At 39.0% G+C, this 25401-nt stretch overlaps 1 protein-coding gene across 5 annotated transcripts in view; it reads right to left on the reverse strand.

Annotated features, from left to right (window-relative positions):
• The window catches only part of DPYD (dihydropyrimidine dehydrogenase), a 327299-nt gene that overhangs the window by 2276 nt on the left and 299622 nt on the right, over nucleotides 1-25401 (reverse strand). For all 5 annotated transcript variants that reach the window (XM_048943871.1, XM_048943873.1, XM_048943869.1 and 2 more), the window contains exons 21-22: nucleotides 9095-9238; nucleotides 1357-1497 (exon numbers count right to left, since the gene is read on the reverse strand). In XM_048943871.1, coding sequence (XP_048799828.1) covers nucleotides 1357-1497; nucleotides 9095-9238 — 285 coding nt within the window. The remainder of the gene's footprint in view (nucleotides 1-1356; nucleotides 1498-9094; nucleotides 9239-25401) is intronic.

The raw sequence follows: 25401 nt of genomic DNA on the forward strand, positions 1-25401 counted from the left end.
GTGGCATTTGGGGTTTTGTAGGGGAGAAAGTGATGAAACGGATGCAGAAAAAGCGAGGGCACAAAGTAGGTACAAAACACCTTGAATCTGTGTGTTTTAATTCAGCTTGAGCACAAAGAAAACTTTGGTTTGCATTTAGGTTTCCTTCCTTTCTCCCCAGTAACAATGTGCATCATTAAGGAGTTTGAAGAGACGGAGTCCTGGACTGCAGTGCCACCTTCAAGTTAGGGAAAGCTCTTCTGCTGGAGCCCTACAAGATGGTAGCTCTGCTGAGCAGTGTCGATATTTTGAAACAAATATAAGCGGATATTTTGAGGTATCTGTGGCTTCTGACCTCTTTGCAATTAATAATTTCTTTGCAATTCTCTGCAATTAATTTATTTGCCATTTCCTTAAACATTAAAGGAAAAATACTTTTTGTGCTAAGCACCTCCTAGGCTTTTACACTTTGGTGCCTTTGATACTGATTTTTTCCAGTTACAGAGTTAAGCTGCACTAAATATGGACACAGTCCTTTGCTCTCCAAGAACTATAGTCTCCCTTTTGCTGGGAAATGTGACACAAGGCCGTGAAGATCGCAGTGTCAAAAAGAAATTTAGGTAAAGACTACTCTAATCATCTAATCCTGTAGAAATGCAGCACTGGATTTCTCATATCAATGGAAAAAACATGTCTATCTTTGTTCTGACAGTTGTTTTAATCACAGGAGCTGATTTTAGATGGGCAAACTTCCTTCTTTGGCTGTGTGTAGTTAAGTAAGTCATCAGACAATATTGATTAAACTGAATTAAGGAAAAACAAAAGGTCTTGGTGTTCTGAGGAGACTCACTGCTCAGTTAAAGTGTTTGTCTTTGACAAATCTTTCTTGTAATGTGATGAATGGAAGAAATACTGTGGAAATTATTGTTTAATGCACAATAGATTCCACAGAGACCCTGCTAAAGAACCTGTCCCCTTATAGCCCTCCTTAAGATACTGAAAGGCTGCTCTCAGGTCTCCCAGGAGTTTTCCTGTCTCCATCTGACCCTTCTAACATGGATCTCCTTCATTTTCTTCCTCACCGGAAGAACACCATTTCCACTTGTGGTTAGGGAGAGGCCAGGAAAGTGACCCAGAGCGAGCAGAGAGACGCGGTCCCATCCTTGAATAGTCCCCCAGAAGCTGCACTGGGTGCTGCGGAGCAAACGGCTCTGACAGGGCTCATATGGCATAGCCTGGGAGCACACTGGGGCGCAAATGCGGTGTTTTAGACATCTGCTTTTGCCACCTGCTCATTAACAGAAGGTGGATTCTTTCTTCCCAGCAGCAGAAAGATAACTCATTGTGCCTTCCTGCTAATTACAGCTGTGCTCTTACCTGGTAGCCGGAATCATTACAGGTCATGTAACATTTGCCACAGTTGATACACATTTCCTCGTCAATCAGAGCCACAACTTGCTCTGTGTTGCAGAGCTCACCATATGTTCCAATATACTGCAGCGCTTTTCCAATCACATCCTAGGGAAAAAAAAATTATTGACTCATTTAGAAGATACCTAAGCTGTTTCTATAGCTGCACAGGAGCACTCTCTAGTACTTTAATATAGAAAAATTGGCCAGGCATTGTGAGGATGTTTATGATTTTTCTTATGAATTTCCAATTTGTCAACTCTCAAATATTCTGTAAAATACAAAGAAACCTTCATAACAGTACATTTTGAATGTAGGCAGCAGCTTTAAAAGTATGTATCTGTATATAAATACATTATACAAATAGCTTACACATGTGGTACCTTTGAACATACTATTTTATCTGTCCATGTTTTACCATTACTGTGTGACATTTCAAGAAACAAAATGGTGCACAAAACAGGAGTGACATGCTGCAGACAATCTGACCATCCTTGGTCATTTTGCATTAGCACAGATTTGAGAACTCAGCAAGAAAAGTTCGAATAAACCGAGAATAATAATTGCTTTTCTTTCTTTAGTAAGAAAGATGCACAGATGACATGAAGATCATCAGATTATTCCAAATATTGTACAGAAATAAGATGTAGGTCTTGTTCTGCAAGTTTGGGTTCAGTTCTTTTAACTACATAGGAAAGGTTTTTTTGGCATCAAGTGTGCACACCTGTGCTGCAAAAATAAATGTGCGTGGCAGACGCACACAGTGTGGGTACACACCATAAGAAGAGGACGTGCCCTCCAAAAGAAATTGTTGGGGACCTACCTGATGCAAATCATTTGCTCTTTATGTAATGGGAAACTGCACAGTTCAGTGGCAGTTCAACTGTGCAGAATGAAAGGCAGGAATGGGACAAGTCCCAGGTTCTATAGACAATAGATATCCCTCAGTCAAATCAGCTTAACTTGCGGAAGTATAGCACAGATGGTGAACATCACTGCATTTTACAAGATTCTCTCTGAGGTGCAGTATTCCTTGCCTGGATATTTTCTGAGTTTGCTAAGTATGCTTTGACAACAATTCTCATGCTGCAAAACAAGCTAGATTTTAAGTGCAGGGTTCTACATGGTTAAAAAGAAGTTGAGCTCAATAAATTCACATTATGTGATGCAAGAATACATTCTACATTTGCTTTAAAAAGGGGCATAATTGTTAGATATTTCAAAAATCTTACTGAATTTTAGGTGCACAGACCTGGCTTCAAAGTCACGCTGCTGTAATAAATGAAGAAGTCATTATGATTTTAATTAGGGAAATTGACAAAAGTCAATTGAAAAATGCTAGAGATCAAACCAAAAATGAGACACAGACAAGTCTACCTAGAATTACAAGCTTCAAAGTACTTACCTTTGGTCTTTTGCTGGCAAGAAACATCATAAGAGTTTGTTTTCATATTGTTTCTCAGTCAAAAAAAAACCCAAAAAACTACCAACCGTTTTCAGTGTCTTCTAGCACACTATAGTTAAACTGTGTAATTTGTAATCACACACAATGCTCACTATAGTTTTCAATTCTCAAATAGAAAAATGAAGATCTGGATTCCAGTACCTAACATTTTCATTGCTTATGTTGTTCTGGGCAGCCTTACTTTCAGATGAACTAAGCATCACCAATCCTTCCTATGCCACATCAGATGAATAAGGTAACACAGCTTTATCAATGTTAATTCTAAAGAAAAGCTTTGCTACATGGATTAAATGTAGAAATTGGTTCAACCTTTTCTTTCTGAGATTGCTGAGAGCTTTGAACATCGTCTCCATTTGCCTGGCCTTCATCAACTAAGTTACAGTAGTGTCTTTACACCCTGAGATAAATCTTGTATCTCACTGGATGCAATGGTAGGATCTATGAGGTTGCTGTTAATTTCTGCTCAGGTAGGAAATTCAGCGATATCCCAGAAGGATAGCGAAAATATACTTTTTTTTGTTGTTCCAAAAATGTTCAAAGTTTTTCTCTGTGCCAAATCCTAACTTGCTTACAAGTGACATACCTTGGTTGCATTGAGCCAACGCTAAAAGCCTTCCAGTTCTCTGCAACATGTAAAGAACATTAATGTTCTTCCAGTATAAAATGTCTATGGCACATTGCTTAAGGCAGCATGATGAGTGTGGACAGATGACTGCAAGTGAGCAAGTTATCACAGCTTAATGAGTTAGCACTCATCAACAGAGCTGTGCAAGCTGATTATGTGCACGGTCCAAATTCACTGCAAATTTGGAGTAAAATCTGTTTGCTTAAACCACTGTAAAAGGTCAATTAACTACTTTGAAAGTGTTTAAGCTAATACTTTTTGCTTTGCTATTGCAAAGGGCTAAGCTTGAACACACAGCCCTTTCGCATACCTCCTCTGATGAACACTAAATCAAACATAATTCCTTAGGAACTGCTTGTGCCCCTGTGTTTTCTTTTTCTTTCTCAGAAGAGTTAATGGATTTACTGGGAATTGTTCAGCAGTTTTCAGGTTGCTACAATTCTCAGGTTTCTGCAGTTGTCTGTATCTGCTGAAAAATTGTACTTGTCAAATTCAGCTCCTGTTTGTTTCAAGTCTCATGTAGGCTTGTCTGTACCATACCTGTTAGAGGTTTCTTTGTGATCTACTGCCCTCAGCAATGCTAAGTATCCTGTAAGCCTCTCTCCTGTGTATACAGCTCCCAAACACTGCACGGCGTGCCACGTTTGTTGTCTACATTTACGGGACTGTGCTTCTGTCTTTTAGAATCTGAAGGAGTGATACAAAACCTGTGCAACATACAGAGAAGAAGCTTTCCATTGCCTGCTCACATTTTAAAAGGTTCTACGCGGGAGATCCCTGATAGTGAAGGGCTTTTTAATCTAACAAAGGCAGACATTTAAACAGCATAGGTAATTAACAATTTTTCCAGGGAGTTGCTGGATTCACATTTGTATACTTTAAATATGGTTTGGACGTTACAAAGGCCAAAGCTCTGGCAGGTTGCAGAGAAGGGCTGCTCATATAATCAGGGGGTGTAGAGCCTTGCTTACAAGAGAAGACAAAAAGCGCCTAACGATGTTTAGCCTAGGAAGATGAAGGCAGAGCAGGAATATGATGTCACTTTATATATGCACCAGGGAAGGAAAAGAGCTATTCAAGATAAGCAACAATGTTGGCACAAGAACGCATGATTATAAGCCAGACATGAATAAATTCAAAGCTGGAAATTAGAAAAGGTTTCTTTTAAGCAGGAAAGGAGTGAGGTGGTTAATGGCCTTCCAGAGAAGCAGCTGGGGGAAAGGATGGAAACAGTCCAAGATTTAGGATACCATTAGGTAAGCTCAGGAAATGGTTACTAAGCAGAACATGATCAAAACAGATTTTTCCAGCTATAAACTTACAAAGGAAATAGCAAAAACAATGCATATGACATGGTGATTTCTGAATTTGTAAGCAAGTCTCACTTCTCAAAGCTCACAAAATACCCTTTTGGGGACAGAGAAACCCAAAGAGGGAGGGTGCTGACATTTTGGAGGCTTGAAAGTGATTTCAAATGACTGTGTCAATGATTTACTTCTCATTTGCGCTTCTGGATGCTGCGTTTTTTATGCACTTCCTTCTCTCAAGGAGAAAGCACATCTTTATCCATTTGCAAAGTTTGAAGACTTTATTGACGAAAATAACACTGGTACTTAAAAGATGTTCTGCAGGTGCACTCTTTCACAGTGTCTCGAGCTATCTCTGAGTTTCTTGCTCCCATTGAATCATAAATGTTTGGAACAAAATAAACAGTGCAGCAAGAAACAATCAGCTTTCACAGTTTAAAAATGCAGTTTCACTCCAATAAGAGTCTGTCTAAAATGGCACTATGGGATTCCACACTTGGTATATCTCAACGGCCTCCAGATCAAATTTGCAGTGTTTACAGTATAATGTTTTTTTTTGTGCCAAATGCCAGACCTGCAAACAGAAGCCAGGTTTCGAACGTCAAGCTGTGCGCTTCTGGCTTGTACATTACCAGCAGCAATTAACAAAAAAATGAGGAAAAATCTGGAAGTTGAATTTAGCCCTAAGTGACACCTTTGCAATCACTGGGACCTAGAGCTCTCATTTGGTTACTGCTGTGCTGTCCCACTCTTCTCAACAAAACTGTACCGAATGAAATGGGAGAAGAATTTAGTCCCTTAAATGGAACTCGCAGGGAATTCAGTTGCTATGGAGAGAATCAGAGCAGAATCCATTAGTTTTATGTTACTAATGAGTGCAGAAAAAATTCATTTTGTCACTAAGCTAAGCAGATGTGGTTTTGAGTATACACAAGGAGCAGATCTGTTCTGTAGGATATTATTTTTACAATGCTACTTTTATTACCATAGCTGTATTTCTAATGTTCGTGTATCAAACATTTAATTGAGATTAGCGTTTCATTAGCCATCATATTAGTAAACCTGTATTTGTAAATACAATTCACAGCTTAGGCGTAGCTCACCCTGATTCATGCAGATTCCACTGAAAAAGACCGCGTGCTCTGGAGATGCCAAACATCACAGTCCTACTTTAGTCTCCATTTAGAAGGCCAGCACGTAATGCAGGCACTGTGAGCATCTCAGTGAGCAGGTCCAAGGGGTGCACATGTGCTCGTCCTCACAGCGACATTTTGCTTCAGCACAAAACTCTTAGCATGGCCCACCAGGTTCAGGAGAAATGATCACTCAAAGCTGACAGCAACAGCAGGTAAGGAAAGCAGGGAAATCTTTAGATTAGTAGAAGTAAAGACCTGCTGGTTGTGAGTGGCAGTCTGTCCCAAGGACAGGTCTGTGAAGCATAAAAGGAATAAACAGTCAGATAATTGGTGACCAAACATTACAGCATTGGCTCTCAAGCATAAGAAACTAGATTATTGAGAAATAAACCACAGAAATCACATAAGGAATAAAGATTAAAGAAAGAAGGTGGTAACCTGAGGATGGCAAATACATATGTGGGACCTGTGCAGAAGTGCAACAGAAAATAAAAGATCTGGGGCATATATCCACCATATGAAATATAGAAAAGCGAGAAAGGAAGAAAAAAATCTGCTGAGTGTCAAAGTATGCAGTTTTGATTAATACTGAAAAATAGAGAAAATAAAGGGAAAAGCCATGGGGAAAGCTATCCAAAAATCAAATTAAATTTTGGATAATCACAGAGGATTTTTAAGTCTATAAAAAAGGCATTTTGGCAGCACGAGGACTTTAAACAAATGTTGGAATTTACATATCACCAAGCCAACAGCAGATCAGACAGATGAGGGAGTTCTGGGCAAGCATCAGGAAATCTGCAGCACCCTTTCAAAAATGCAGCCAGCCAAACCAAGGGTCTTGGCTGTTGCATGGGCAGCTGACTCTTAGGTGCTCCCAGCTTTTGGTCGTATCACTGCTCCACAGGGCTGTGGTTGGGCTGGGATTAGTTATTAGAGCTGACCATTCCCACTCCCCTGATAGGCCAGTCTGAGCTAACAGAATGTATTCTCCTTGCTGTCCAGAGGGTCAGCCAAGACGGAACTGCTTGGAGACAGTTTGGGATTTGTAATTCTAAATGTGAATACTTCTAGGACAGCTACAGATAAATCACTCAACTCTGAGCTCATCTGCCTCTCTGCAGAGAATCCCTGATCAGGGAAGGGTATCAGATAAGTCACCTTTTTTCAGTAAGCTTCACTCAGCTTCTGTAATGAATATTCTCAATCTTCCTGGCAGATTTTTTCCACAACGTGTTATGGATGGGTCATTTAATAATAAACGTTATCAACGCATCCTTTTGTAGAGTGACAAGCTCTCTAACATCAAGCAAAATCCAGGTATTCTGTTATTTCTTAGTGGATATCTCACATTGCTGTTTTTCTCATTATGATTAAAGCATACCCTTCTAAGATGCTAACGATGAAAGATTGTCTCAAATCAGCTGCCTTCTAATTGCCAGTCTTTTTCAGTCTTGTTTAACTTAAATGAAGGTGTGAAAAAGAGCCTAACCCGATTTGTTTGGCTGAGAAGCTCCTCAAAGCCACCACATACAAAAGTATACAGTGCCTTCATGAACAAAAGTTTTCGCTTTTGGAATTCATTTTCCTCTTCCCTGCAGTAAGGCCTCTATTCTTTTTAACCTGTCTCTGAGTGCTTGGCTCTTTTTTGCTTTTGTAGTTGGAACTGGGCATGATAAATTATTGACCTCAACTTATTATTTATGTTTTTTTCAAGTCTTTATGTCTGTTTTTCCCTTTTGCTAAATTTTTTCCATCATTCAGTTTATTTGCTTTTGGACAGTATCGGTTGCTTTGTGTTTTTTTTTTTTCTCATTTTCTGCTGTTTTCAGAAGCACACTATCTCATCGAAAATGCAGTTATTGGCTGTTGCTTCTTCTTTCTCTTTTCTCCTACATCAATACTTTCCTGCAAAGAGAATAGAGCCATAAAACCTCTGAGGTCAAGTAGGCTTTGAAAATGTTCATCATAGTGCAGGGAAAAGAAAAAGTACATTGCTGTTCTTCGGGACTTTTCATACACATAAAGAAGGGAACCTCTGCACAAACGGAGGGGAGAGATTTTCAGTAGCAGGACTCATACCAAAATGATCTGTCCAAAATTGAAGGGAGGTCTACAGCAGTGGCAAATAATTGAAATTAGACAAGGTGACACAAAAATTCTCCTTAGCTTTTGTTTTTTTTCAGTTCTAGCAGCTAACTTGGAAGGCTGCGCATGGCAGTAAATGTTGCAAAATTTCCTTGGGAGTTACACAATTTGAGCCACTGTCTGTGTTGTATGTTATGTTTACTTTTTGCAGGAATTCGTACAAGACTGATCACACAAAGTTACCTATCTGTGAATCTGATATTCTTCCATATCTGATAAAGACTGTTAATAACTTCAGCAGATATTTCCACATGGCTTCATAAGAGAGCCTAAGGGAGATTGCTGATAAAAGTTTTCCTTTTGTATTTAATTATTTTTGCCTGATTTTTTTTTTCTTCTGTTTAAACGTGATGTTTAAGTAGGTTTTAAAGAGAGTACCTAGAATGAGTAGCTGATGACATTTAATTTTATTGGCTATTTAAAGGAAGGGAAAAGTTCCAATGTATGGACTATGCAGTAGATGGGGGCACAGGTTTTATTTTCATCTTGACATTTACTCATTGCAAAGGGTGGATCAGTTCCTTAGACAAACATCTTCCAGCATTAAAAGTTCAGTTTGAAAACCTAGGACTCAGCTCTCATGTGTATCGAACACCAACCTTTTCCACTGATTCTACATGAGAGATGGAATTGTTTAATACATCACAAATAATCAAGAGATATCACACAAAATGGAACTCATACTGTTGTGTTCAAATTAAGAGAAATTTTTAACAATTCAACTTCATTCCTCAAGGCATTCAGAGTGTTCTACAATTACTTTTACACTGCCTGAATATCTTGATTTTGAAAAATGACGTTAGGAAAACACCTATACCTGTACATCACAAATCATTTCCCATCGATTTTGGTTAAAAGCTAGAAAGTCTGCATAAATAGTTGTCTTTGATGCCCTCTAACAAGCTTAAAAGCCGTAATAACTAAGTCAAACTGCTAGAAATGACTATGCATGTCAACTGCCTGATGGCTGATCACATCTTACATATAAACATACCTTTTTTTTTTTTTTTTTTTTTTTTTCTTTTACCTTGATTGCTGGGATGGGCTTCTTCGGAATGAAATGCTTTTTTTCAGGAAGCACAGCAGCTGTGCCTTGTTCCTTCAATTTCATCTTGTTCTCAGCTATAATTTTTTTGCGTTGTTCCAAGTAAGGCCCAAAACTGGGTAGTTTCTGAAAAGAAAATCAGGAAACACTCTTAATATACTCAATAAGAGGGCATAATAAAATGAGTGTTGAGTGAGACTTGCTTCTTACTCAGGAGATTGAAATAAAAATCAGTGGGACTGTACCAGAGTGAGAAGTGAATAAAAATCAACCATGAGTTCATTCAGGATCTGACTTGAAAATCAATATTGAAAATTAAAATATTAATATGGTGCAGCAGAAAAATAGCTGAATTGCATGTCAGTGTCCAACAGACTTCCATTTCCTTACTGCATGCTTGCTTATATATAAAAATGTACCATGTTAAATAATTCAAATGTATAACTTCATTTCTATAGAAAGTGGAAAGGTATCACAAGACTATCAGTTTACTTAGAAGGGCTCTAGCTGTGTTTGAGACTACTTGTGTAGCTATTTAGAGATACCTGTGTATTTTAAAAGCATACAAACCTGTATTTCAGGTTCTGATACATCAGGTTCTGATGTATTTCAGGTCTTGCCCTGTCAAAGTAATGCTTACAAACTGGCTAACCAAAGTAAGGCTCAACAAACAAACAGAAACACATTCTAATCTCACCATTTATCTCCATGAAACACTTGTAGTTTTCTCTGTGACATTTAATCCTTGAGTTCAATCAAGCAAATCCTAAAGGAAAATTTCACTAAATTGCAGAACTCACATGCCACCCAGGAACATGGAAGTGCTTGTTCAGATTTCATAAACCTGCCAAACTCCCACATTCCTGAAAGAAAAAGTCCCTTTTTTGGCACAGCAGATATACGAAGAAATCTAGCTGACCACTCACAGATTTGATTCAGGTGAATAAATAATGGTAGAAAATATGGGTTTTTGCTTCATGCAACAGACTGTGCCCTTCTTGACCTGAAACTGTTTCTTCAGACTGCAAAAAGAATTTTATCCATCTGACTAGGACCTGTTCAGAAGCTACTGCAGTACTGCAGAAACTAGCAGGTAGTAACAGGGGATACATAGCCTCAGTAGTTGTAGCATTAATTCACACTAATAATACAACCTCAAAGAGCATATCAAACAAGTTACAGTACTGCTGTGGTTATCAATTTTTAAAGAGGGAATTTCAATGTGAATTTTAAAAACAGAATTATTTAAAAATTCAGAAATTATTATTTTTTTAAATGAAGTAAATCCAGAAGAGGATACACTGCTCCACGAGAGAAAAATTCCTCAATGAGCTGTCAGTCAGGATATCCAACCAAGGGACCTCAGGCCTCTTGTTACGACAAATAAGAGCTTTCCTGGCTGCTAGGTTTTTGGCACACAGACCAAAAGTGAGGTCCTTGAAATGTTTCCCTGCTTCCCAGACTTGGTCTGTAGCTGCAACAGATTTTTATCTTCGGGCCAGAACTTGCAGTCTCATGGTGATCTCCAAAGGAGACCTGCTGCAGGCTGGGAATGCCATATGCTGGGACAATCTCTCAACCTAGGTAAATGCAAGACCAGAACTGAGGTGATGCTGCAGATCCCAGACACCGTCTGTCCAAAATCTAGCTATAATTATCTGAATTTGCCCAATGATACAAAGCACTGTTTTCATCTGTTCAATGGGAACTTTGTTCCTATATGTCATGTTCAAGGGCGCCCTTAAAGATATCAACAAATCCTTCTTTTCTGTGCAGTTGCCATACATTTGTGATTCATGTTCTTGGAAATAAAAAGGTCTAGGATAGCTTAAATTAAGCTTTTATATATTACCACAAACAGCAGTAACATAGTGGCCTTATATACCAAAGGAACTAAGTACATAGAGTTATTTTTATAAGGAAAGCGAGTAGAAGTAAAAAATTTGTCTAATTTCAGTCTAAACAACGAGCTTTAAAGCACACAAACAAAGATTGGATCCTTTATAAAAACCTTTAAAAAGAACCTAAGACTTTTAAAAGAAATCTAAAAAAATACAAACTTTGATAGAAAACATTCATGAATACCTGCTAGGCTGCATCAATTAGAAACATATTTTGGCTACAAACAAGCAGTAACTGTGCCACTATTTTGTCTCCATGATGTATGTGCTGATGCCAGCAACTTTGGGCTTGAAAATGAAGCAAACCTGATGACAAAGCATATTTGGACTCTTTCCTGCCTAGCCAGGAACTGAACTGCAGAATAGGTAGCAAAGCTAATTTTGCTGAAATTTTCAGTAAAGTAGTAAAGAGTGAAGGACAGTTGCTCATGGCATGACTGATTGACAATCAACTTTGGGAAGTATGGCCAAATCTCTGTAGAATAAAGCCTTTATTTTTCTATTCTCTTAATGTATACGCAATCACTTACTACAGACACAAATGTTGAGCTCATTGAAATAAAATAGGTGATTTGAGGATAAGTACAGAAAGACAATCCATTTTGTTATATAAACAGAGGCAATTAATTCTTTTTCTAAGAAGCAGATTTTTCTATCTGACACAGCCACTAGTTGGAATGTGCAAAAGTTGCTCTGAAAGTAATGCCTCCTATTTGATTATGTTGACCCACAATGTCCGAGGTGGATGTTGGTGGTATGACAATTGAGGTTGAATGTTCCCATCAATATTCCATTTCAGTTTGCTGCTGTGTGACAAATGGTGGCAAAGGGGCAGCCTGATAGAATGGCACCTGTCAAGTGCGTATGAAGCAAAGGTGTGTCACTGGATTCCTTCCTGTCCACTGACATTCACTGACGCTTGCAGAATGTTTATGGAAACCAAGGAGAGGATGTGAGCACAGTGAGATGGTGGCTGGTGCATTTCAGCAGTAGTCACAGCAATGTGAAAGACAAGCCATGTTCTGGATGACCTTGCAAAGCTGTCACATCATGAGATGAAGAGTGTCTCAGTCAGCTCAACTGTGTGTATCAGTGGATTAAGAACAGGGAATTGTGTAATGAGCTGAATATTGGCTTCAGTGCCTTGGAAATAATGGTGGCAAAGTTAGAATATCACAAAGGTGTGATCCTTTTCGATTTCCTAGAATCTAGACAAATCATCATCTCTGACTGCTATATTGTAACACCGACTATACTGAAAGCTCAAACTTCCAGGGTCAGACCAGAGAAGAAGGCAACATTTCTCTTGCAATATTATAATTTCAGGACCAAACAATGGAGCACACTGCCAATCTTGGCTGGACTGTCCACCATACCCATCATATATTTTGGGTTCCTTCTTTTCAAGGCAATGAAAGATGGACTATACGGGCAACATTCTCCCAGCAATGATGCTGTCATAGCAACAATGAAACAGTGGTTCACCTCTGCTGGTGTAGATTTTTATGAACATTGCATGCAGGCTCTTGTTCATTGGTGACGAAAGTGTACAGCTAATGGTGGTGACTATGCTGAAAAAGAGCATTTTGTAGCCAAGAATTTGTTCTATGGAATTTTGTTATCTTTGTGGTCTTTGTAGCTGCTGTAGTTTCCATGGAAATATGGAGGAGGCATTACTTTTGGAGCAATCTACATACCACAGATATTTTGAAATGCATCCAACACAATCAGTACCATATCCATATTACTTCAGATGTTTTGTAATGACATGCATGTTGAATTAAACTATATAAAAACTGTGTCTTTTCACACTAAGTGAAGTGATTATTTATTTAGAATACCAACATCCAACCTGCGTTTTTGCTGTGCACTGCTCTATTTCCATCAAGAAATTGATTAAATGGAATGTAAAATAATTAATGGAACATCTAGATCTTCGTCCAATCTCAGGCATGCACAATGAGCTTCTACTGTCTTAACAGAAGATGACTGTGCACCCATACAAATGATCCGGTCATTTTGTGCTTAGAGTCTAGTGGTTCACAAGCAGCTAAGCCAGATTTCATCAAACAACACTGAAAAGCAGTAATATTTTCTATAACAATAAATAATACATGAAAATGTAGCCTCAGGAGCTTGGGAAGGACTTATTGAAGGTTCGCCTTATGAGTAATGCACAGACATAGAGAAGGCTGATGAGACCTCTTGTTCAGACCTGTAGTTTCAAGCAGTTTTGAGACAAAGACCATATGAAATGGGAAGCAGTATTTTAACAAAGTGAGTTTCCAGATATAGCAGAAGTGAAGACGTTGAAACAACTGCTAAAGAGCTAAATATTTAAGAAATTTTAAAATAAGATCACCTCTGATCATTGTAGGGGATATCTTCCAAAGCACATGGGGGGATTTAATGGCACAGTTCCCAATGAAAGCACAAGAAAAGTGCTGGTGATTTAAATCCCTGCTTGTTTTTTAATTCTTTGTGCTCTATGTCTTGAAATTTATTTATTTTCCACATATCTCCACATCACTAAATTCTTTGTACACTGGTATCTTTGTGACATCAACATCTGCCTAGAAAAAAACAGTGTGAATATGTGGATCACAGCGAGTGTTTAGAAGATTGCAACAAGCAGAGTAATTAGATAATTCTTGTCTGCTTATATATCTGTATCAATGATGTCTATAGCTGCATTATTCCTATCCATCTGTCTCTATATAGCCATAATTTAATGTGTTTCTATTGCAGAGGATAACATCAATAATGGAGCCAAAATAAATATATTAAGTGGTTTTGTTTCATTGTTTATAACTGCATTATCACAAATCTGGAAGCTTGAAATATTATGCTGAAATATTTTACAGAAAGAAAGAAAAAATCCAACCCTCCCTGCTAAAGACTTCCAAAAGCTGCCTTTTAACTAATGAACTGTATAAATCTTCAGCAACATTGTGATTTTTGTTTCAGTAGTTTCTCCAGGGATTCATCATTGATGAATTTGTTCTCACCAGAAAAGCTAAATCCTACTCATTTAGAGATAACAGTATCTTCCACTAAAACTGTCTCTATCCAGATATAAAAAAGCATTACTCTGCCAATAGAGAACTGACAACATAATGAATCAACAATGAAACCTTAAGCCAGGAGAGCTTTAAGGTGAATAAGTCTGTTTTGATTATAATTTATTCATGGATCAATCTAAAGGTAATTGAGCATATTACGAACTAAAAAAAGTGCTTGTTTCCTAATGGTAAAATCCAGAGAGTATCTTTCACTTCAGATAGCTGTAATTTTTATGAGTGCACCAGCAAGTAGTGTAACTGAATTGGAGGTGGAACAGGCTAGTGAACAGTGCAATATGCTTCAGATAACCAAGTCTTTAACTTTAAAATTGATATTCTCCTTATTCTGGAAAAGTCCAGCTACGTCCCCATGCTGTAGTCATCATTTCTTTACTAAGGAGATGTCTCCAGCTAAGGGGCTGGATGATACCTGCTGTTAGAGAACCCAGATTTCTGCTAGCACAGGGATTCACCATCCTAAACCAACAATAGTGAGCAACAGTTTCCTACAGTACTCCAGCAGTTCCTGCTCATACAAGCTAATGAGATGAGGCACTGAAAAGGACACTGGAAATTAGTAATTTTCATGAAAGGGATTTTCAGGGAGAAGTGATCACAATGTAAGTAAAGAACTTATAGAAGCAAATCTCATGATCACTGTCACATGGGGATTTGGGATAGCAATATCTGTTAGCCATGAGGCAACAGGATTTAAAAATACTATTTCCCTCAAGGTTAAAGAATTTCTCGTTGTAGCAGAAATGCAAATTCACAGCCTGAAGAAGTGATTGAGCACTTGGTGAAAGGCAGGGCCAACCCAGGGGAGTCAGATGAGTGACTGGAAGGAGTGGAGTCAGGACCCATCCTTTCCCAGACCACATTTAAGAGTTGGCAGTGGAGGCAAAGACATCTTGCTGGAGATCCCCCTGTACCCAAGGCCTTCTGAAGGTAAGTAGCTCTTTTCCTACATTTCTGTGTCCACAGCTGCTGAATTTGGACTCATTCTCATTTGCTGTATCCAAAGACTTTGCCACCCTGCTATTATCATGGTACTTTCCATTCCATTATAGCATTATGCTCATGTTGAATGTATGAGGTATGTCTGAGGTATGAAGAGGTGTATGCATTCATTGTCTAAATTCCTCTTGTGCACTTCTAATTTGTAAACAATTTTAAGTGATGCTGTGATGTTTCTCATAAATCTGCAAGTAGATTGGAAGCCAAATTGTCTTATATAACATACTTCACGTTTTTCAAGTGATGTTCCTGCTTGCATATAAGAAAACTAGGTGAGAAAAAGAATGAAGACTGAATACTGTTTAACAAGCCAAATTGCTAAAAGTTCAAATGATGTACCGAGATACTATATGCTCACTGCAATAGTGATGCAACAAACAAAGGCCACAGACTCTGTAGTTATGCAAATGGGTGGATAATGAAGCTGGGGTTGACAGGTATACATCTCCCTGGCCTTGAAAAACTGGGGAAATAAGCAGCTGAGTGGGTAAGAACTAAGATGGAAAACTCCTGGGAGGTTTCTCAGTCAAGGACTGCCTCAGACATAGTGAGTATTATGAAAACTGCAGACAAGAATGAATAGCTTTGAAGGGGGTAATAGGTGAAGCAGGATCCCTGAAACAGGGAGCATGGTACAGAAAGGCAATCAGATAAGGGAAACATTAACATTTAAGCAAGGTAGGCAGCTGCCCTCACCCAGAAGCTATGAGAATTTAAATCAGGTTTGTACGGGTCATTTTATAAGCCCTCAGTACAAAGGTTTTAGTAAGGCGTGACCTCCATTTGTTCATATGGAAAACTTTCTATATTTGATGCACATAGTTTTTCAGAGAAACCAGTTTCTCTGATTTACTTTTAATGATTACTCAAGTTGCTTCTGAATCCTTCAAATTTATTTTTTTCCAAAGTCAAATATGCTCAAAATGTCTACATAAATCTAGAAGCCTTATTACGTGCTGCTACATACATGTGCCCTGACTCCACCTTATACTGCATAACAATTCCCCTTCCAGTGGCCTGCCTCCAGCCTCTTGCAACTTTACAAATACCTTTGCTGAAGTTTCCTGATGTAATATCTGCCTTCTTGCTCTCTGAGAATACAGCAAAACTTAGCTCTAACATTTCCAGAGAGTTAGGAAACACAAAGTCCCAGTAGCCCAGTACCAAACAACAGCAATAATAACAACAGCAAAATCTTGTCACAACGTCAAGTACCTTGAGCTTATTCTGGAAAGATAAGCAATAAAGCTAAAAGCTGAATTCTGTCCCAGCAAATGTAAATAATGTGTATTTGTATTCATGGATATATGGGGAAAACATTTTGCACAAGCTTTTCCCAAGCTAAATTCTCTTATATGCTGTTCTGTGTTGGCTTGACAGTTCTAATGGATAGGGCTTTCCTGAACACTACACAGACTTTGCCTATGTCATGCAGGAGTCATCCAGATGCATGCAGATTTCAAGTCAAGCTCACATACATACTGGCACACTGAGATGCCACACTGTGGCATACTGGTCACATTGGCAAGCTCCACTGGGAATCCCACCAGGGGCCTCCCCATGGCACACACATGGCAGGCAGTGTGTCATAGGGAGGACAGGACATGTCTCTCTGTCAGCCTCCAGCTGACAGAGTATCTTAGGCCAGCAGAAAATTTGGCCTTTGTATCAAAGCGCTCTCACTGCTGAGAGCTGAGTCATTATTGGCATCATTGCCTTTAATTTAATGATGCAGAACAGCCTGCAAAATAAAAGGCAGAACAGAATATTTCTGCAGAAAAAAAAAAAAAAAAAAAAAAAGAACTCTCTCTGCCTTTCAGTTATGTTGATTCTTTTCCTTGGAACTTTTATTTGCTTTGTAAACAGTGTTGTCTCAGTAATCTGTAATTACTGCACATAGTCTGTGTGTGTACCACCACATTTGGTTACTCAACTATTCTGTCCACTCTTTAAGCCATGATTATTTAAAGTGAGCGAGCTCACCCCCAACCCTGCCGTAATTCTGAAGCTAAACGCAGCGTTAATGTGTGTTCAAAGAAAACACACTGCTGTCACCTCACCAGGAGATACGTGGTACCATGCTTGAGCATACTGGTAAAATCATTACTGAAAATAACAATTATTTCTTCTTTCATCATATCTCTACCACTGCCAAAGTTTTCTCTACTAGTTCAGTATTGCCAATGAATTATTCTTCATGTTCTACCTCAAACACCTGGTTTTTAGAAGCTTATATTGAGTGAAATAAAAGATTTTAGGATTATGGGCTTACTATAGTGCAGGAAAAACTTACATTCCACAAATGTATTGAAGTCTTTCTGTCATGAAATATTCATCAATAAAACAAAAAGGAGTTAATATTTGAAGCAAGCTTAGACATTTACAATCAAAAGCCAGGATGACATAGATGATAAGGAAAATGCTACCTTCTGGGTTGAAGAAAAGATACCGATACACACTACTGTGCTACTTCATGAACATCTGGCAGTCTGTCACTTAACAGACAACAACATCTTCTCTAAACAGAAGAGCCTTGAATTCATCAGGGATTCCTGTAGTACAGTATGTGCTTAACTTAAGTACCTGCTTTCTGTGATTTCCATACATTACCATATTCATGACACTGTGGAGTGAAAGCATTCTTCTCACTCTCTAACCAGTACATGCAAAAGAAATTAAAACATTGGCAGGCACTTTGTCTCCAGTTTGTTGGACATGTGAAGAAAGGACTTTCCACCCATTTATGCAGATGAAATTCTGTCAGCTAAGCAGCAGCGTAACAAAGATGTCAGCAGAATGGCTATTAGCAAATATCTGACAGCTGAGAAAATACAACTATTCAAATGCATTTAGGAAATGTGGATCTGTATCAGTTGCCTTAGCACTGGAAAAACTTGGTGCAAATAACATTTTGTACTTCTACCGGTAGAGAAATAGAAATACATCAATCCAGCACTCAAATTTCCATGTGTATGTATATACTACACTGTTTATATCTGAATTTTCAGCTTATGTGCTTCCCATATCAATGTTGTAAATTACCCGATCACCTGAAAAAATGCCACTGCTGGGCACTTATAGCTGCTGGTAATTGAGCTTTTCAGAACAACCACAAAATCACCTGCTTCTTTGGGTTTGACCATCCTCTTCTGGTAGTAAATTTACTGAGGAGATTGTGCTCCAGCAGTACCTAATGGCTGTCCATTTTCTCTGTCCTTTCAAAGAAGCTTTCGAAGTCTAGCCATACTATTAGAAGGAAAAAAATGAAGTCTTTCCTTGCAGCTGTGAGAAGGCATGAATATCCCTGCTTGTACAGCTGCACTGGTGGCTACCAACTGGCCTGTCCATCAGAGATGCTGCTGATCCAGCCAAGTGAGTGGAGCTGTATTTAGCAGACTTTGCTAATTCTGGTTGTGTTGGGTACCAGAATCAGCCTAGCTCTGTTTCAAGAACTGTGAAACTGTATCCAAAGTGCCTGTACAGCCCACATAACCTGTTAAAATGTTCCTTGAGTAACCTGATGCTACCACACAGCCCGAGTGCAAATACACTCTGCACGGCTTACACAGTGGAAGTCTATGTTGCACCAGGGATGTTTGTAGGAAAACGTAACATTTAATGAGTCATGCCTATGAAATATGTGCTGTCAGGGGAATGGGAGACCAGGCAGAGTGAGTGACCAGCACTACCTCTTCCAACCTCTGGAAGAACCCTAGATTTTGAAAACCATTCTGTGAAGCTCTGAGTCTATTCAGTAAAATAACCGCTGTTGTCACTGGGCATAAAGAGAAGTGCATTTTCACCATTGCTGAGTGTATTTTAGTTACAGGTTTACTTGTTAAATACTTTCTGCTAGCACAGGTAAACTTGCAAAAGAGGTAGGAGCACCCATGTTTTCCACTGCTGGAACCACTGCGTATTTGTTTCTTTCTTTATTTTAAATGGAAGCTCCAGATTTATTATCAACTTGCCTACTGTAAGCAGAGCATCATTTCAATAAATCTGCCACTTTTCTCTGGTAAATTACACACCACAAAACTAGTCATATATTATTGTATTAATAGATTAATTAAGTGCAAACCATTACTAATAATTTCTTCTACCACTTCAGCTTCATTGTAATCCATCTCTTGTCAGAGGAACTACAGCTCTTATCCTCCTTCTGCACAGATTACAATGCTTTCCTTCATTCATTTCTCACACAGTAATCCTTCCATCTTTACCTCACAAAATCCTAATTTAAATGTAAAGTATTCGGTTCAGATAAATGAGCTCTAGTGAACTCTTGAAGTTAAGACCAAGAAAACCACCACTATCTTTTAAAACCTTCACTCAACAATACAGTGTTTTTTATCATCACCTCGATAATCTAAGCTCACTAAATTTCATCCTAAGAGTCATAATACAAATAGTTTTCACATTAATATTAAATGCTTCCATACCTAGATAGTCCACCTGAATCGACTGAAGAAAACCTTGAATGTCCTCTTATGAGGAGTTTGGGTGTTCTGGCTTGAATGACACCTTCCAACAGCTTCCGTGTGATATTAAAAAAATAAAATAAAATACAAAAATACCTGAATATATCCAGATTGTAAAATTGGAATGGTCCACCAAAAGAATCTGAGAATAAGCAATTTTGACAATGTGAAGTTATTTAAACTTTAAAAAAGATCTGCAAATAAATAATTGGTTAACTATTTATAAGTAATATTGTATCTAAATTGCTGACAGAATAAAATACCAATAATGTATTATAACAGTGATACCTTCATTAAACAGGGATAAATGTTTTATGTATCACCATCAAGCAGTGAGGAGATGCCATTGTGTAAGTACCAAATTGATGCTATATAAAAACCCAAGTTACACAAAGAGAAAAGTACTCATAGAATCAAACTTCCAAGTCTCCTGTAGTGCTTCTCTTGCATGGTTATCTGCCTTTATAACAGCTAAAGTGTGATATCAAAAGTATAATTATATTCAGAAAATGACATTACAATAGTCATATATTCTAAAATGCTAACTTGATTAGATTTTCACTCAAGACAATTTGAGGGAGAATTTGAGTTTTAAAAATCTAATCTGCAAATCATTAGACATACATATAACAGGCATATATCACTGTATTTTTAAAAACCAACTTGTTTTAAATTACTATAATAGCCTTAAAATGAGTTCTGAGCATCTTGTTACTACAAGACTTTGCTCATTTGTATGCACAGTTAGGCTTGCAAGTATACACATTCAGTTTTCACTCTGCTATGAACATGTAACCACAGTCATATATTGTTTCAACATGCCATCCACTTTTTCACTATCATTTGATCCTTACATGTATACAACTGATATATAAAACCCTGTTCTTTACATAAAATCTTGACTGTGTGTTCATTGGGCTTCCCTTCCCTTCCCTTCCCTTCCCTTCCCTTCCCTTCCCTTCCCTTCCCTTCCCTTCCCTTCCCTTCCCTTCCCTTCCCTTCCCTGCCCTGCCCTGCCCTGCCCTGCCCTGCCCTTCCTTTTTTTGGCAGCTTAAGAGAATCGGTACTGCACAACAAACAATGTAATTTATATTCACAAAGAACTCCTATCCTGATCCTAAAACCTTTTGCACGTGGGTGAACTCAAAGCACGTGGGGAGTTATCTGGGGTTAATCCCTGGAGGAAGAAGGACCACGTCCCACTGTCTGACCATCGTCCACTCCCCTTGGACACACGCAGTTCCATCTGACATCATCACATAAGTTACAGGTGCCCAATGGAAGGTTAAACAAAATCCCCATCTTCCATGCTGTTTGAAAAAGTCATGCCTTCAGCTGTTCTGCACCCAGATAGTTCCCATAACATACCTCTTTGTGGATGAGAAATCGTGCAAACCCCACAAGCTTCTGTACACGGAAAGAGTATTTTAACATCACATCTTTTAAATTCTAAAAAAAATATTCTTTATATTCTTGATATAATCTATCTTGCTAAAGTTATGCCAGATATTTATAGTGATCCAATCTACAGCTCAAAACTATCATCTATAGATAGTTCTACAAAGAAACAGAAAGGGAAACAAAATTTTCTTAGTGCAGCTTCTGTACATTAATGCTGCCTACAACAAGGCTGCTGCTATAAAGGTCACAGATAACATAATTTATATTATTATAGATAATCTGAGTCGTCTGTGTGCCCACATTTTTCCCTCTGTATTTTATAAAGGCGTTGTGTATTCTGATGGATAAAGCTCCTAGGAGAGCTTTAGTCTCAGGCTTGGAAGGCAGGTGCGGTCACCACACGGGAGATTTGTTGCTTCTCCTCCAGCAGGATAGGAACATTTCCTTTCTCCAGAGAAGATGCAGTGAATGACCTTGCATGAGCAATAAGTTTGCTCTCACACATCTTTCTTTCTGTGAAGACTGCTCTGATGAACCACTCAGCACAGCAGGACAAGCTGCTTCCTATCACTGGGGGTGTCCAGGAGTGGGGTGGGCAGGGAGATGTGCAAGGTAGCAAACCACATGGGTGGCCTTCCCATACTCTTTGACTGTGGGAAGTGCCTGGAGCACCTGCTGATGGGGAAGGGGAGAAGGAGAAGGCTGTGAAGAGAGAGCAGGAGTCATATAATTATAGTGGTTGGAAGGGACCTCTGGAGATCAGCTAGTTCAACCCCACTGTTGAAGTAGGTTCCCTAGAGTAGGTGACAACAAGATGGCTGGTGGGGCTCTGCTGGGCAGCAGCAGCACCCCTCTGTCCCATTCATCTCCTGTGCTACCACAGCCACCTCAGGCACTGCCTGCTCCAATGTGACCTGATGGAGAGGCTTGTGCTCCTCAGCCACCATTTCAGGCTATCTGCAGACTCCGACAAATGTTTATTTGAGCTCAATCGCCAGAAGACAGAGAGAAAGAGAGGGCACCTCACTCCAACCTTTAATCTTTCTCCAGATGGATTATTTTTTTTCAACCTTTTATTTTGAAGCAGAGTTCTCTAAATTTTCATGCACATAAATGTGTTTATGCAGGACTAAGAGAGCTCACTGCTGTGACATTCCTCAGTTACGTTCAGCTGAGATGACATTATTAAACGTGAATATAACCACTCCCCATCCTTAACCTGGGAAACATCACAAACAGAACTTAGTACTTATTACTAGAAAAAAAAAACAGAATTCAACTTACTTGGCAACTTGGTTTAGAGGATTAGTCTGTCACCATAATACTGCAACAAATGTGACTTGCTAGCAGCATAAAGTGTGGGTGGCCATTTTTCTGCACAGCCTGCCTCTCACACAGCTGTTGGAGCAGTGTGAAGTTTCACAAGCCAGCTATAAAGATTTTCAATGGGTTGTTCATCAGTTTGTTCCATTCTGCTGCCAAGCCCTGCCACTTTATCCATTTCCTTTGCCTCCTGCTCATCGTGTGCAGACATAGGGGGTGACACTAGAAAATATGTTCACCCACTCCTACTTTATACAAATCAAAAGGTTTCTTCAGTGTGGGCAGCTTGTGCTCGAGTCCATGATTTATCTTCAGGGAAAGGTTTGCTATTAGTAGAGTCCTTGTTTCTTGGTGGTTGTTAGCCTCTGGATTTCCTTTCTTTTTTTTTTTGTTATTCCTTTTACCACTGCCAGCTGTAACGCTTTTTGAGGCAACAGACTCTGTCTTGACATCAGTATAGCATCAGGCTACTGTGAGTCCCATTTTTCTACTGGAGATGTCTTGTCTTGCTCTTTGCTGGTTTCTTGAAAAGACTCAGCAATTTCAGTTCTTGACTCAGTTTTTTTACCATTTGACTTTCTGCAAGGTGATGATTGTGATAGCAGAGCTAAGAAGTAAACTAGATTTATATCTCCAGGTTATTTGCATGAACAAACCAGAAACATCCTATGCTCCACAGTTTCAAAGTGCAGTTCAGGTAGTGGGGAGCCACTCCTTCTGCAGGGATTGCTGCAAGATGTCTGTTAAGCCACAGAAGTCTGACTGATACTAAAAGGTCAGGTTCTGAGATCTGCTGTTTGAAAGTCAATTGCCCTACTTTTCCTCACAATCTATTGAGAGCATAATGAGTCTTTATGCCTTTCCCTTCTGTTAAGCCTATGTTTCTCCAAGGGTAATACACAGCTCGATGATCCCAGTATACAGTCCTGCTTTTGAATGGAGGATTCTGTCCCAGCACAGCTGTGGCAGATGCACAATGGCATTTGTGATCAGTGATTTAGGTGCTATAGCCTGAATTCAGTATTGTAGACTTTCGCTCACCTGCAGGGTTGCAGTATTTCAGGAGGCTGATGGGACTTCCCCTGCAAATATGGCCAACATGAAAGATCAATAGGAATTTAGCTCATTAGGCATGAGCTAAATCTTTGCTTCATTCAAGCAGGGCTCTTTGTAGCCCCTGCCTCAAACTGACAAATACCTGGCTTAAATAATATTTATGCTGAATTCACTTTTTTTTTCTATTTCTATTATTTTGAAAATCTGACATTCTTGTTCAACAGTACTGTTTCTATGCATACCTCCCTCAAACAACAGTGCCTCCAGCACCCTGCATCCTGCAATAAAATGGCCTCTGCATTTGCATGCTGCAAAGCTGCGCTGTGGGATATTTTGTACAACTCCGTTATGTGTGAGAAGACTGCAGGGAATTACAGTGGTTATATTCATAGCGTGGTTTTGTTTAGTAATCACCTCAGGAGACTGTACAGATCTGAAAAGCTTGGAATAGTTCTGTGAGATGGTTTATGAATCCTACTAATCTTCAAACTGACTTATCCATTTTCAGGTGCAGGTCTATCCTGCATGGTTTTTACTTTTTAGGAGCTAGGTAATAGCCTTTGGGAGGTCAGCAATTATCCCAGTGCTCCAGGAGTCAAATGCAATTTCATCTCATTTTATTTCATTTTAGATTTATTGCCTTGGTCATTTCAAGCAGATAGATGAGATTGTAATCATGATCTGCTACAGCTTTTGCTGTTCTGTTTCTGCATCTGTACAGCTATGGCAGCAATCTCAATAAGCCTCGTTTGCTCTTCTTGCTTATATTGGTGGTATTTTTTACAGAAGGTTTGATCTCAGATTACTTTTTCTTCCACCTGTATTGCCCCCAAAGGTTGCTCAAAAGGTTCTGAGGTAGTTACTTTCTTTAATTCTTATATCTAATAATACATTTGCAAATATTTCAGTGTTGCACCAGAAACTGACACTACTTGTACTTCTGTGAGTGGTAACCTGCAGGTCTGTATATTACTTTGCTTGAATTGCTTACGAATATGCATATGTGCCTCTCTTTACAGCTGGCTGGCCTCCCATGTCACCTGCAGCTCTGGAAAAGCTCAGCAATGAGAATTAAGTCCTCCTTACTTACTCCCTTCTCTAAGCACAAAGGATGTTCTATTAAGCTAGAGCTCCACTGGCTGCATCCTTTTCTAGCTCTTCGATGCCGGCAGAATGTTCTAGACCTTTAAAACACCATGCAAACACTGCTTCAGGTATCTTACAGCTTACTGCCCATTAAAGTTTTCTGGCTTTTTACTTCTGATTTTTATGAATTTCTTGCCCCAGTTTAGCTACATGCTTCATTCATTCTCTTGTTTCAGTTAAAAGCAGTGTATCTGTGTATTATTATTTCCTGGTATTTTGTAATGTGTCCACTTCTCTTTGGTACTGGTCTTGTAATTTACATTGTACTATGGCTTTGTCGATTGTTCTATAGTGTAATGGTAATCTATATTTGTTTTTCTGCAGTTGTAGATTCTCACAGAAGACCCACACAGTCTCTGTTATCTAACATTTACAGATGCTCAATTGGCCAACTGGCGCTCAGTCTCTTCTCTGTGTCTGTGCTGCTGCTCTCAGTTTAAAGTTCATGCTTGTGCAAATAGCACCAAAATGTTTTTTTTTTTTTACTGTTTTGTAGTACATCAAAGCCAGATACATTCAGAAGTAAATTTTCTCAGTCTGTTTTCTTTCTACAATACATTTTTATTTATCTATTTTGCTATTGCGAGCAAGCTTTGCTGAAACAATTTTCTTGCTAGTCCATAGAATTCCATATGCAAAAACACTACCAACTGCAGCACGGGCTTTCCTTCTCCGCTTTGTGCTAATGCATTTATGCTTGCACAACATCTTTCCTGGTCTAAGCAAACATCTTTTCTGCGTGGTTAACAGCTCATGTCTCTGCTCCACTGCTGGCTGGCCTTGGCTTGCTCACTAATTGCACACATTAGCTCTGCATCGCTGTGGTGCTGCTGCATGAGCTCTCCAGGAGCCACCACATTAGTGGTTCAGTTTAAATCAGGTGTACACTTCTGAAGGGAATG

Source organism: Lagopus muta, chromosome 5 (assembly GCF_023343835.1).
Source record: "Lagopus muta isolate bLagMut1 chromosome 5, bLagMut1 primary, whole genome shotgun sequence".
NCBI classification, from domain to species: domain Eukaryota; kingdom Metazoa; phylum Chordata; class Aves; order Galliformes; family Phasianidae; genus Lagopus; species Lagopus muta.